General features: G+C 36.4%; 1 protein-coding gene across 1 annotated transcript in view; it reads right to left on the bottom strand.

Moving 5' to 3' along the window:
* Positions 1 to 360: 360 nt before the first annotated feature.
* The window catches only part of LOC132132962 (ryanodine receptor 1-like), a 53,225-nt gene continuing 38,631 nt past the window's right edge, over positions 361 to 14,954 (bottom strand). The window contains exons 82-107 of the mRNA XM_059545591.1: positions 13,218 to 13,317; positions 12,687 to 12,766; positions 12,520 to 12,596; positions 12,361 to 12,434; positions 11,866 to 11,883; positions 7,884 to 7,964; positions 7,546 to 7,634; positions 7,300 to 7,428; positions 6,968 to 7,072; positions 5,679 to 5,760; positions 4,310 to 5,601; positions 4,136 to 4,200; positions 3,853 to 4,021; positions 3,666 to 3,752; positions 3,222 to 3,473; positions 3,007 to 3,137; positions 2,760 to 2,802; positions 2,535 to 2,671; positions 2,312 to 2,372; positions 2,057 to 2,203; positions 1,853 to 1,987; positions 1,511 to 1,667; positions 1,295 to 1,359; positions 1,102 to 1,202; positions 968 to 1,019; positions 361 to 883 (exon numbers count right to left, since the gene is read on the bottom strand). Of these exons, the coding sequence (XP_059401574.1) occupies positions 788 to 883; positions 968 to 1,019; positions 1,102 to 1,202; positions 1,295 to 1,359; positions 1,511 to 1,667; positions 1,853 to 1,987; positions 2,057 to 2,203; positions 2,312 to 2,372; positions 2,535 to 2,671; positions 2,760 to 2,802; positions 3,007 to 3,137; positions 3,222 to 3,473; positions 3,666 to 3,752; positions 3,853 to 4,021; positions 4,136 to 4,200; positions 4,310 to 5,601; positions 5,679 to 5,760; positions 6,968 to 7,072; positions 7,300 to 7,428; positions 7,546 to 7,634; positions 7,884 to 7,964; positions 11,866 to 11,883; positions 12,361 to 12,434; positions 12,520 to 12,596; positions 12,687 to 12,766; positions 13,218 to 13,317 (3,825 nt within the window). The 3' untranslated portion in view covers positions 361 to 787. The remainder of the gene's footprint in view (positions 884 to 967; positions 1,020 to 1,101; positions 1,203 to 1,294; positions 1,360 to 1,510; positions 1,668 to 1,852; positions 1,988 to 2,056; positions 2,204 to 2,311; positions 2,373 to 2,534; positions 2,672 to 2,759; positions 2,803 to 3,006; positions 3,138 to 3,221; positions 3,474 to 3,665; positions 3,753 to 3,852; positions 4,022 to 4,135; positions 4,201 to 4,309; positions 5,602 to 5,678; positions 5,761 to 6,967; positions 7,073 to 7,299; positions 7,429 to 7,545; positions 7,635 to 7,883; positions 7,965 to 11,865; positions 11,884 to 12,360; positions 12,435 to 12,519; positions 12,597 to 12,686; positions 12,767 to 13,217; positions 13,318 to 14,954) is intronic.

The following is a 14,954-nucleotide window of genomic DNA, read 5'->3' as shown; positions in this document are numbered from 1 at the left end:
GTGTGTATATATATTTGTTTTACATGTATAGTATCTTTATCATAACATATCATAAAAGGCCCTAAAAAGGCACCTGAAATCTTAAAATTAAACAATGTTTGTAGAATATGTATTCTGATTAATGATCTATTCTCTGTGTGTTTTGGGATTTATCTTTGCACTTTTGGTGTGTTGCTCATCTGTAGTACTCTGATAAAATGTCATAATTTTGAACAACATTCAACATACTTTTGAGACTTTTAACATTTAGAATGTGAATTAGCTATTTTAAGATTAATGTGTGATGATTAAAGACAAATATGATGCTTAAATATAATGCTTTTACAATCTCAGAATAAAAACATTCAAATTCACATTCACAATGTCTGTGATGATTACTTGTATATTTTGATAAAATTATTATTTTTATTTTTTCATGGTAGATTTTGATGTTTGAGCTCATCTGGAAATGGGATGCTTAAACTGCAAATACTCAAATACAATAACATTTTAAAATTTATGAAATAAAGATTGTGACACACGCTAAAGAATCACTAGAACAGGTCTTAGGCACATGAATATTTTAAATGAGCAGATACTTAAAAATTACCCCCCAACTCCCAAAAAAAAAAAAAACCTTACTATAAATAAATATCATGCATTTTGAGTGTATACGGTATATAGAGTATAATGTTCTGGTATTGTGCAAGTCAACTCAACATTATTTCTATGTGTAATTTTACATAAAACATGGATTGTCACAAACATCATGCTACTGTTAAAGGCTACGTAATAAACAGAAAAACATTTATCCAAGCTGGTCTTCATATTGTTTTCTGAAGCAGTCTCCAGCAGGGAAGAAATCCCAGCATCTCTCCTGGTACATCTTCCACACGTATGATTCCTGTCAAACACACATTCACACGTTTATTACATTTAGATCACTTTTCAAATGTATGAAATTATGAACATTGTGAACACGTCTTACCTGCCCAGTGTGCTCAGTTTCATCCTTGTTGATTAAGTACATTAGGAAGAACCTAGTGAAGAGAGAGAGACTGTATAAGATGTCTGAGAGATTGTATAACATCAGAAAAGTGGCAGAAAACCCAAATCGCTCACATGTAGTTGGCCAGGTTGTGTTCTTCAAGAGTATGCGTTTCAAAGCCATGTGGAGTTGTATCAAAGTAATCACTCCCAATACCACATATAAAGCATTTGGTCTGGCAATGCAAAGTGGAAAAGCAGATACACATTTAAGTATTTAAAAGCTTAATATGTATTTTTCTTTACTGAACAATAAAGATCCCAGTACCTCCATGTCTTCTTTTACTTGCTCTTGCTGGTCTCTCAGCTCACCGAAAGCATCAATGATGAGACCTGTGTAGACAAACACGCACTGAATTGCAGTACAGTGTTTTCAATCAAATCCAGAAAATGAAATTCCATAGTCATTCATAAATGTAATTTATTCAAATGATTTAATGCGGTAGATTTGCTAGGCCAAGTTGAATAGAAACATAAGTCTCACCTTGAATGATGGCCAGCAGGATGACAATGACAAAGAAGAAAAAGGTGATGTCGAAAACCACCCGATAGAGTTCATACTCATCCCCTGCTGGGTCCTCAATCTCGTCTCCTATACCTCCACCTGCCCGCACACCCACGTACATGTGGAACAGATAACACTGAGAAGAGAAAGAGCGAGAGATGTGCTGGATTAAACACCTGGTGTTTGTTTAGGGGAGAATTTGCAGAAAAAAATTAGCAACCCCCCAACAAAAGGTTTTACACAATTTTTGAGTTACTATATTAGAGAAGAAGAATTAAAGACAATTTGACACCAATAGTGTTGTATAATGCAGTGACCAACCGTCATCATGTCGTCACACTTCATGTCCGGCTCGTCTTCATCCTCGCTCTTATTATAGAACTTCCTGAAGAAGTTAAATGCCACCACAGTGTAGAGGTACACAACCACAGCCAGCAAACCCACAGTCATCATCAGCTGAAACAAGCCAACACAGTCAACTGGTGTGTAAGATTTTCACAACCAGTTTTGTTGTACTGACTGTACCTGTTTTCCATTGTGTGTGACTGAGGAAAGAATTGTACGCAGGGTCTTGACACCCATTGCGATGTCCAGCAGATGACAAGCAAAGAAGAAATTGTTGTAATGTCCAAGAAGTGACATAACTGTGTACCACACCAGGTAGAGGAATGTCTGCAAATAAAGAAACACTTGAGGCCACTTGACTTGAACATTGTTTTGCAAAGTCTGCAATTTTAGAAAATACTGTAGATTTTAATACATGAAGAAAAAGTGACTTACATTGTCTGTGAACACAACTCCAAATTTCCAGATCTGATACTTGATGTCAATGGCAGTGAGCCTAAAAAATAATATGGAATGAAAATCTATTACTTGAAAAATCAGGTTTTTTTGCAATTCTGTATGGTGCCACTAGTGGCAAAGAAGTAACATGTAACCTTAATGTAATATCTTAAATGTCAAATAATTATACGTCACTTGTATTTTTATGTATTTTTAATACCATGCAAGCATAGAGTTGTCTGGCTCTTCTGGTTTCTTGTCTGTCTGTTGTTTGCTGACATCCAGTGAAGCCAGGTCCATACCCAGCAGCTCTGCAATTCGCTCACGTCCATAAATATCTCCGTATTTATCCAAAACCTAGTCAAAGGAAACAAGAACATCATGGCTTCATAAAAACACTCATTTTAAACCTAAACGCCAATGAACAGAAAAAATATTGGTTTACCTTTCGCTTAACAAATTTATCCCAGTAGTTGGAGGGAAAAGAGCTAAAACAGCAATAAAGAGTTTTAATTACAGTTTTTTAAAAGAAAAACTATGACCATAGCTGGATAGGTCTGCTAACAAACCCTTTTTAGTCCGTCCTAACATCCTTGAGTATTAAGGAGACATAAATTAGGGACCACATACTGTATGTGTAAAACCAGTTTTACCTCAAAACAGAATCCAACTCAACTTTTCTCCACACTTACGGTGTGTTTAGCACCAATCTGTCCCACTGGCCTTTGATGTCATCATCCTCTGGCTGTTCAGTGATGTAAAGGCCATCGAACTCCAGCTTTCTTGCCAGCTCTTTCTCTCTCTTAAAGATGACCAGTGGAATCTAACAGACCACGGACATCATGATAACTCAAGTCTGATAATGAAACAAGTTTAAGCACTAAAATATAAATCCAGTGGTTCAAACCTTGAGGCAGTTGTATCCAATAATGGATAGGAAAGCGATGATGGTGTGCACAATGGCCAGGCAGGCCAGAGTGGGCTGCATGTATCCGGTACTCTCTTCCAGGAAAAAATAAACTGGACCTTCCTCATCATCATCAGCTCCATCCTCTCCACCAGAGCCCTCAAAGTCCTCCCCAGAGCCTTCAAACAGCCCAGAGCCTTCAAACATACCTGAGCCATCAAACTCATCTGTATACTGAGGAGTATCAGATACCTGGAAAAATAACAACAACAAAAAAGAGGAACATTAGATTTTATTTTTACATGTATATGCATTTTAAAGTAAAATTATTGCGAGGCATGCCATTTTGACTGAATTAAATTAAACATGTAAACAAAAGGACATATAAACAAACCAATAATTAAAATGGGAAAACAGTGTGAAAATCAAAAAAAGTTGTCCAACCTTGTAGAAGAGAAGAATGAAATTCAGGGCGAAGGCGATGAACAAAGCCAGGAAACGAAGGTTGTAGAAGTTACGGGACAAACAGTTCTGTAGATGGAAGGGGAGATGAACAGCAAATCAAAACCTGTAAATCATAACTAAAACTCATTGTTTTAAGATTTCGAAGAAAAATATATTTTTCTCCTACCATGAATTTATTTCTTTGAACATCCAATTCATTCCAGAGCTCAAATCCTGCCCCCTTGGCTGATTTCTTTTCCTTCTTGGCTTTGGTGGCTTTCTGAGGTTTCGGTTCTTCTGGTGTCGTCTCAGGCTTGACCTCTGCTTCCTTCTCAGCCTTCTCTCCATTCTCAGTGCTGTTACACATAGAAGATGGTCATTAAAATGGTAAATACATCTAGAAAAACAAACACCACAAATCAAACAAACAATACAATATCCTGTTTTCCATTCATTTGGGAGTCACTCACTCTGCTTTCTCAGGCTCAGGGGGATGTTCTTCAACAGGAGGTTGCTCAGGTCCTGCTTCTGGTTGCTACAGCATAAAAAAAAAAACAAGGCCCAACATGACACATACAATTTATAATCTTTGTGTAGAAGATCAGTGAAGGAACACTAGGAACCCAGCTGAATAAACACCGTACCATTTTCCTCTTCAGTAATGGAGTGCCCTCTGGAGTCGGTGGCTCTACAGGGGTCGTGTCACCCATATCTCCAAGTCCACCAGGTGTATCGATACCAGGAATCTTCCCACCGTCTTTTTCCTGGATGTCCTCATCCTCTTCCTCTCCCCCTCCTGCTTCCATTGAGTCTGTTATACCTCCTGTGTCCTGCTCCTCTCTGCCCCTTGGTTCTCCTGGTAGGTCTCCATGCACCTCATCCTGTGTGGGATCAGGCATGCTGGCCAGCAACTCGGTGACGGTGATGTTCTTGGCCCCTTCAACTAAACCACCTCCAAAAAGTGTATGCCAGATGAGCAGGAAGAAGCCTTTACACACACTGTAAATGAAATGGAGGATGCCCATGAGGATTGTCCATAGGAAGGTAGCAACCCTGACCACAATTTCCTTGATGGTCATCTTCCTGATCCTACGGTACTGTCTCCGAATATTCCTAAAGGTAAACATTCCCAGGAAATTCATGATGCTTTGGATAAAATCAGCAAAGGCGGAGCTTGATTCTTGCTGGCCCTCCTCTCCACCACCCTCTTCATCTCCGCCACCTCCTCCTTCGGGTTCCTCCTCATCATCCTCTTCTTTCTCCTCCTCATCCTGCTCTGAAATCTGTGAAGCGATATTCATCTCAAATATGGTGTCCTCACAGAAGTTGACAAAAAGCTCCATCTTCTCCGATTCACCACCTTCATTGACCACGTCAAATATGAACTGCCGCTTGGACTCCTTCACTTGAGGCATTTCCCATTGCTTACGATTCACCTCACTGATCTCAAAGTAGATTCTCTCGATCTTCCTGCTGGCGCCCATTATCTCAATGCGTCCCAAGAATGGCCGGAAATAGTTCAGAACGTTCTCAGCTTGTTCGAGGAAGTTCTGCAACCTGATATCATGAGGAACATGTTCAGAGAGGTTGGTTAGCAGCACCGCTATGTTAAAACCAATGTCTTTCGCTGGCTCTTGGAACCGACTGGCAAACTCCTCGTAATTAATCATCTCATTCTCATCTGCCTCAGAGCAGGACAATAGGAATTGGATCTCCGCAGGTGTGTACTGTTTCTGGCTGTCCATGGCTTTCTGGAAATCCTTCTTGGATATCAAACCTCTAGAGTCTGTCACATAGTCGCGGAATGCGTCAGACGCAACAATGTCCTTCAGCTTGAGGAACATGTCAAAGAATTTAAGGATCATTTCCACATTGCTGGATGACTCCACTAGCATGTCCACCATTTGACGAGCAATGGTGCCATTTACAACATTACCTGTCAAATACAGTGTAATCAGGTCTAGACTGAATGATGTGAAACTGATGAACATAAATGCAAGATTTTCTTCATACCCTCCAACAGAGACAATAACATGACCACCATATCTTTCTGAAGGTCCAACAACTCTTTCAGAAGACCAATCTGACTGGAATCCTATAAGAAACCAGAATGACATATTAGCTGTACCATAACATTTATAATCTAAATCAGCAGATTTTATAAAAAAATGTATAGAATGTATAATTTATAAAATATACATTTTAATTAAACAATGTTTTTTTTAAATACACAATGTAAAAACAACAACGTGATTATAGCAACATAATTCTTAAAAGGGAGGGGGGCATAACTTCATTATTTGTGAGGGTGTAACTTGCTATTTAAGGGTATGATCACAAAATAAATACATTATCATCTTTATAAGAAACGTTACCTTATCAGATTGGCTGAGGATAATCTAAAAAACTGTAACATTTAAATGTAGGTTAGTGCATGCAGTGACAATAAGGGGTTAATTACTAGAAACAGAAACACTCCATACACAAAAGAGATCACAAAGAAAAAGAAAAAAAGAAAAAAACCTTCACACCAAAGGCAGAATTTTAGAAGAGGTAAAACAGCAAATTCACATAAAGCTAAAAACACATGGTTTTTCTGGGTAATGTTAACTAGCATTTGTTCTCAGGCTGTTTGACCCACTTGTTTGCATACTTGGCAGATTTTTTTTTTTTCAATGCAGAAAATTTAAAAGAAATTGGCATGTTAAATGAAGAGTAATAATTATTTAAAAAATAGATTTTGTGTCAAAAAAGATGGCCAACTGGGTTCAAACACCTGGAACATAAAAGGGGAAATTCAAATACAGCCACTTCAATAGATAAATAAGAATGATACATACTCTTCCCTGCATACGGCATATGAAAAACAGTTTTATTAATCAGTAAAGCATTGAGAGTAAAAACTGTATTTCATTCCAACATACCAGTCGTTAAAAGCTTGAAAAAGGCATGTAACATGCTCTTTAATTTAGCTTGTAATCTTACCATTAAAAATAGTTCATAAGCAACTACAACAACTTCATTTACATGCATTTCCTATTAGCAACTGAAGTAATAAATAAGCCCTTTTAGTAGACATTTGCTACTGGAGAAAGTATGTAGATTTACTGAGAAGCTGTACAATATGGTTTTATGTTACATAAAAAATGCTGAGATACAAAAACTACTCAAAGCAAGCTGTAAAATTACTTGTACAAAAAACACTAAGCCAACTTCATGTACATGAATATCTGACTATGTGATCTAATGCATTCAGACAAGAAATGTGTAGGTAAAAGAGCAATCAAGTTCAGATGGGTTACCTGAGCCAGTTTCATCATCATATGGGCAAACACATGCAGGAAGCCCACCACAGCATCCCACAGGCGACTGTGGGCCAGGGACTGTTGGTTTCCTGTGCAGGGACCCTGAAATAGAAGGGCAACTTAAATACATGACAGATAAGTGGTTTTAGAGGAAATTAATGTGCTGACTTTTAACAATGTAAAATATCAGAGCAAAGTTTTCTCAGGAGAAAATTCCAGCATTCAGCTATTCAAACACACAAGGGGTTGTGTAAGAGTTACATTTGGAGACCATAAAATCAATATAATTTTATATTAATATTAATGATCAAAGAAATAAGATGATGGACCTGGATATACTCAGTAAGGCTGTTGAACACCTGTTTGGCCACAGTCATAGCTTTAGAGAAGTTCCTCTTGCCTGGTTCATCTATGATGTCTTTTCCTGAGTAATACCAGTAGAAATCACTGATAGACTCCTACAAAGAGAACATAAACATCCCAAAAAAAACTAATAAGTGTGCATACATCAAAATTTAAAGCAACACTTCATCAGTTAACAAGTTCAGGAGGGGGAAAGGGGAAAATGACATCACCTGTAGTCTCAGCAGGTAATCCACTGTACAGATAATGACATTGATGGTGGTGGTGCTGCCTGTCTGTGTTCTCAGGTAGTTCTGGAAGTCTAAATTAAAGTAAACTCACAGATGGTTAAACAGTCAATTTGTACAACAATAACATTCCCTAAACTCTTGAACCTTGGTTCTTGAAATTCACTCTTTGTGTTTTACAATAAAAAAAACAACAACAGCATATTGGTTTCAAGCAATATGACAGTGTGTAAGTAATGACAGAATAAACTTTTTTTTTTTTCCTCCAAGAAATTAAAACAAACCGCAATAAATTTCACTGCACATGCAGATTCAGGACTCACCATTGTTGTGTCCCTCACAGAGGAGCTGCAGAAAGCGAAAGAGGTCACAAGTGAACTCATCGTCAGCCATGACCTTCTCACCTATGTGAAGGGAAGGAAATATATGGAAACACATCACACATACGTGAACATATCTTTGTGACACTCATCACAAGTTTAGTGTAGTGGCAATCTGATTAGAACTGAGAAGAAAAAGTAAGTAAGTGGAAAAGAGAGTGATTAAACAGTTTAAACCTCTCATGTTATAATGTTAGTGCAAACAGCAATATTTTCGTCCCTTTTTCTGTAAGAGATAAGCAGGAAATGTAGTTATTTTTGTTTCAATCCACTGCCCAGTTCAGTATTAAGTACACTGACCAAGTTGTCCCACCTAGTGTACTGAAAAATCCCAGCGAGCACCACTGAGCATAGGCTGCTCACTATATTGTCGGATGTCAGTACAGTACAGCCTTGAAAATCACCAGAAATGGAGCACAAACTAATATTTCATGATGGTACAGCCCTTTTAAAAGCTACAATAACAATGCACAAACAATTACACAAAATGGCAAAATTGAACAATCCTCTTCATTGTGAACTAGGGAATGGAATGAGACAGGCTTTAGCGTAATCACTAGTTCTTTAACTTAGACCGAATTACAGCAGCACAAAATGACACGCATTACAGAATCACTTTATTCAAATAACACAACACAACACATATACATAAACTATACAAATAAACAATAATGTGCATATATGATATAACACAGATATAAGAACACTGATATAAATCACATATACTGTGGCTCATACAAAGAGGTGGATTAATAACAACATGAAGCCCTAACGTAGACGATACTTCAGCATGCAGAACAGACCTACTGCAATCCTAAACCTCAGCTGTGTTTGGATAGGTAAACAAATCTCATTCATGTAAATCACATTCATTCAAAGCTTTCAGCATGGAATGATCTGTTCGCAAATAGCTTCTGTGATAATTCCAGCAAATTTGTTCCACAGAAAAATCACAATGTTAAATTGCACCGCTAAACTGCTGTGCGCTAACATAACGTACCGTTTTTGATAATGCCTGATTACTGGATTAATTATGACCTCAAGCTCATGTCTGATGGTGAAGCCAAGGCAGAGTTAGATCATATATGGTTAAATTCATAACCGATGTCAGGATTTGTTAAGTTATGTGTATTTGTTAGGAACAAAAAACATATTCTGAACTTAAGTATTTTACATTTTTCCATGTAAAAACAAAGTTCATTAATGCAAAAACCAGCATTAATGTTAAACTAAATAACTAAAATGCAGAATATATTTATATTATAATTGAACTCCTGTTTTCTATAGATTAAACTCGATGCAGAGTTCTAGAGTTACAGTAGATCTGTTTCAGCACTCAAAAGGAGAAAGAAAAACACTTCAGTCACATTCTGTGTTGGTGTGTATAACTATCATACACACAGTTACTACCCATTTGGATTTTGTATAATTTTTAAAGTTTTGCTGCGTTAAAATACACAGTAAATAACAGTAGCGATTAAATGGAATTTCTTGATATAAATGTTAAAATGAGGTAAGCACATTTAATATCTTCATTATATACTAGATAGAAATACACTTCTCTACGCAAATACTTATAATCCGGTTGCCTTTAAAAAAAGGTTTACTTATTAACTAGAATTAAAAGTATCAGTGAAGATGACGATGAATTTGAAAAAGAGAGAGAATCTATGTTTTTATTTGATCAAAGATTGCCTAATGCAGTTAAAAAAGTAGATATTAAAAGTAAAGATATGCTTGTGAATAAAAAAATAAAATAAATAAAAATAAAAAAACACATCTAATACTAATCTAGAGCTTATCTTTTACATATACTCCAAAGACAATTAATATTAAAGATATTATATTGACGTATTGGTATGTTCTTAAAGATTATCCAAAACTTAATGGGATATTTAACCAGGAACCATTAATTACTTATAAAAGGGCTAGTAATATAAAAAATATATATATATAGTTTTAAAAGTTGTTCTACAAAACAAATTTCACAAAATATTTTATTGGGCAATTTTGAATGTGGAAATTGTGAATTTACAAAAATGTAAAAACATTTTAATCATCCTGACAATAAAAGTTCTGTTTTTATCAAGAGTTTCATAACATGCAGGAAAAATTATGTGATTTATATAACCCAATGCCCATGTAACAAATTTATGTATGAAACATCCCATTCATTAAAAGAAAGAAGAAGGATCTAAAGAGTCCTGTTGCAATACATTTTTGTGAATGTAATAATAAAATGAGATATAAAATGATTGAATAAAATGTGATCTTTTTTTCTTGGAACTGAAAAGATTGTGTGTATAAGAAGCGGGAGACGTTTTGGATCTTTTATTTGAAAAGTTTCCAAAAGGTATGAATGAGGATTTTTCTCTTAAATACTTTTTTTATGGTGTTTAAAGTATGTTGTATGACTTTTTTTATGTGTAAGCTATGTTAATCTTATCTGGATCGACTCTGTACTTAAAGGTACAATTTGTAAGATATTTGCAGTAAAATATCCAAAAACCACTAGGCTAGTGTTTTATATTTTGTCCAGCTTATTACTAACAACATCTCTAATGTTTTCAACTACTTGTATATCATGAGAAAATTCCCATTCTAAACAGTGACACGGGGCACTGTTGTCGCCTGTCAATGACTTTGGTTACCCTTTGTTACCACCTTTACTGACGTAGAAACCACATGATAATCACATTTGTCGTGGACAAATGCAGAAGTAGTGTCTAGCGTCCAGCAAACCACTAGCTTGCTTCAAGCAGTTCCTTATTTACTTCTGCTTGCACTTATTATGGTGTATTTTGTTACTTATTTAGGGAACATAATTACTGTATCGTCTACCGCTGGTTCTGTCGACAAGGACAGCTCCCATAAACGTAAGTGTATGGACCAATCATACGACCCAAGAAGAGTATGAGACAAGAGGAGAGAAAAAGCGAGGATCAATATCAGTGTTGCATTTTCTAGATGGAGAGAGCTTCGCGACAAACTTCAGCTAGAAAGAGATGCCTATCTCACTTGTGTTTTACTCGACAGGTGAGTTGTTTTGATTCGTATCTTTACAGAAAAAGTATGCTATTAAACTGATCAACAAGATTAGTATTATGGGGCATACACGCCAAACGTGGGGCATCGTGTCTCTAGACCCGCGCAAGGACGCGTCCGATCCATAGTCTGATCGCGTCTTTGCATTGACTTTGTATGTAATCTACTCACGCAAATCGTTGAACTCGCGTTTGCTATGTATGCCCAATTATTGTGTTTGAATGTACACGAGTGTATATATTTGTTGAACAAGTGGTAATCATTTTCATATAGTCTGATTGATGGCTGTCAGCGGTTGGGTAGAAGACAACAAATCCCATAATTCCACGCTCCTTAGCGTCATCAAACCACGCGATTGTTATTGTTTTGGTAGTGCACCCTCTAGTGGCAGGTCCTACAACCTGTACCCTTAACTCTTACTAAATATTGTAATGTCTTGAGTGAAGCTTGTCAGCTGTTGCAGATTTGTGAATGGGTTATCAAATATCGAGTGCTTTTAAATGCTTATGTATTATATGTGTTGAATACCCTGAGGAAGACTCTTAGGCCAAAACGCATTGGTATTTTTAAAAATGATTACTGTTTCCTTCATCACATGTGGTGCTGGACTCTTTTTCATATATAGGTATGTATAACCATACAGTAATTAAAATATACCATACTACAATCTGCATTTGGGATGTGACTGAAAGTTGTTTTTACAAATCCTTGAGTGATAAGATTCATATACTGTATATATATATACTTAAAATGTATATATATAAAAATTCCAAAGCACAAAGCAAAATTTCAAACAAAAATGATTTCAAAGAGATAAAAGGACAGAGAGGAGTGACAGGAAGAGAGAAATGAAAAAAAGAGGGACACAGGCATTATTTACCCCGTTCTAGCTTCACGTCTGAGGCCCGTGAAAGGAAGGAAGGATGAAAAGAGATGGGGGACAAAAGTATAGTTATGGAAAAAGAGGGATGGTGAGTTGAATGAATGAAATGGGAATTATTCATGGCCAATATCATAATCTGTTTATTGACATTGTATTAGACTAGATTATTACATCTGGACAGGGTGACAATAGGATTACAATTAATTTTTTCAACTGATAAATTCGGTCAACAAATGATGTGCATTTCCATGTTAGATGACCAAACATGTATGATTACAGATGGATGACTGAATACTTGAATGCCGTATTCCGGTTTGGCCACAAGTTTTGGAGCCAAACTACTACACGTTTATGGATTCAACAATCTGTATATGTTTTAGTTACTCTATAGTTGCAAATTACATTTGATAAGACTTAACTGATCTTCCTTTCAACAATATATTGTTATTAACCTGGATGGAAAAAAGATTATAGATCATTCATATCACTTACTTGTTCCCTCCTCTGACACCATACCTAGACCCTCTGCTTTATTCTGCCTTTCAAAGGCGTTTAAGTCCAAAACGCTGCAAAAGAGGCAGAGACACTGATTTAATGAATCATTTAACTAATGTGATTGTGAAATGACAACAGCTACCAATCAGAAAATACCTGCAGGTCTGCATTAGAGCCTGGACACTGAGGAAGAAACCCACATCCTTCTTGTCTTTCAGATAGTCCAGCATTTTCTGCAAGTAAATACCAGTGCAGTTACATCCGAGTATTAGTTTAGGGTCTGATTCACTGTCATGCCTCCATGCAAATGAGTTCTAACAAACCTGTTGGACCTCACAATTCCCGCCATTTAGAATAGAAATACCAAGTTTTAGGGTGGAAGAGACCATGCAACCAGTCTCACCTGTACAAAAAGAAAAGGATTTTAAAGAACCCCTGAAGTGCTTAAAAACACGCAGCGTCATTCTATATGTTGATGTAATTTCAACCGATTTCAGCCCCAGCTTCAGCATCTATTTATAGTGTGTGTGTGTGTGTGTGTGTGGGGGGGGGGGGGGTGCTTCGGATTCTAAAGAGCATTTAGTTGGACTAAAAGTTTGATGAGAAGCTGAAGTGAAGGGTGATGTCATCAAAAGCATTGATCCATACTGGCGGAAGTTAGAGACTAAGTTTTGAATGCTTTTATCTTCTAAATGCAAATTCTGTCCTCGTTTTGTTGAACACTAGATACATTTAGGCTAAAATATTCACACTAAAAAATTAAATAAAAACTTCAATTTTGTTTTAATGGGGAAGGTTTTTGGGACAGTGAATGAAGACAAAGTGTTCAAGCTTCAAGAAAGATGAACATGTACCTTTGCAGGCGCTTATCATCTGTAGGACCATCTCAGCAGCCCCTCTGTTGTGTAAACGTGACTGCTGGTAGAGGAGTCTTTGTTTTTCCATCTCTTTTTCCTATAGGGTTAAACATGGAAAAAAATAACCGTCGGAAAGCCTTACCGTTTTTCTTTTCTAAAAAAAAAAAATTGTTCTTAATTGTTACTACAGACACCTAACCATAAAACTAAAATCATCTTTTTTTATAAGCAAAAGTGTTTTTCTATACTGGCCAATTGCTATGTCATTCATAACGGTCTTATTTTGTCCGTGATGTCCATGACAACAAAGGGCAGCAGTGAACATAGGAAGTTACTGTGATGGCAAACCGAAACCCTAGCCTGAGGCTGTCATCAAGTAAACCACAAACATTGCTAATGTTCACAACTTCCTTTTCAGCAGTATCATCAACTCTCATCAGCGCCTAAATATCTTATGCAACACAAACTAAACATTTAATTATTTTAGTCAAAATGTGATTATAATAGTGTTAAGGTGATCAGGTGACTGTGAGTGCTTAACATTTGTAAATAATTTGGGCCCGGTTGATGTAATTAATCTTTTTATATTCTAAACCTCTCTTCTCTTTCAATCATTTTTATTTAGCATGCTCCGACCATTACTATTAGTTACGGGACAGTCATAATAATTTCCCACGTTTGTCTTTTAGAGCAAACGTTGGACTACAGTAAACTCTCCTGATGGCTTTGCATCTCACAGAGAAACAAAAAGCCATGCAGGTGTTACTCATCTACAGATCTGTCTCCTGAAGAGTCAACAGCAAACTCAGGTAAGTGCTTCTGCAAATTATACATAACCCTTAACCCAGCCTTATCAAACATTATCTTATTTTGAAATAAAACGGTATTGTAATTATAGATATATAGCAAATACAATTCCATAATTTTATAAAAAAAGATTATAAAAGCAAGCTTTTTTCATTAAAGACCATGTAAAAGTTACTGTAGTGCAAAAGGAAAATTTTACAAGCAAATACAAGCGCTGGCTTACTTACAGAAGCTTGCTTTGCCAAAAATTCATTAAACCATAAAGTTTATACATTTATAATGACTGCATGCATAATACACCACCCTCCCAACCCACCCATGCCACCCCCCTCCCCTGTAAGCCTGACCTAAGTAAACGCCCAAAAGTGCAGTCTGAGTGAATGTGCGTGTATGGCCTGCACAAGCCACTTTGTTGTAGGCGTGTTTGTTCCTCTGTGTGTGTGTGTGTGTGTGTGTGTGCGCAGACTTGGAGACGGCTCTGGATTGAACTGTAGTCTGTGTGTCAATAGATTTGAGAAAACATTGATTAGTCACATTTTTTACATTATTATTGTGCATGAGTTAAAGGAAATCAAGGTAAGTGAAAGAATAGAAAGCATAGGTTACAGAAATATAACAAATACGCTATCATTAGTGATTTCTAAAACAGCATTTGTAAGTAAAATGCATGTTCACTTGCCACCTCAATCATAAAGATCACAGCAAAAAAACAATAAAAAAATAACAATGTATCATTCAACAAATGATTGAAAAGAAACAATGAGGATGGCATTTCTTTTGGACTTAAAAGCTGCAACAGGTGAAATTTTACTCTATGAAATCTCTCCAAGTTCTCAAAATTACCTGTATTTTCGTAATGCAATAATAATTTTATACTTTATAATTTCTTTTTTTTTTTCTTTGTAAAATTTAACCTTATAGGTTCAT

The sequence above is a fragment of the Carassius carassius genome, chromosome 49 (assembly GCF_963082965.1).
Source record: "Carassius carassius chromosome 49, fCarCar2.1, whole genome shotgun sequence".
NCBI classification, from domain to species: domain Eukaryota; kingdom Metazoa; phylum Chordata; class Actinopteri; order Cypriniformes; family Cyprinidae; genus Carassius; species Carassius carassius.
Note: the sequence above shows the minus strand (reverse complement) of the source record. Positions and strands in the feature narration are given on the sequence as shown.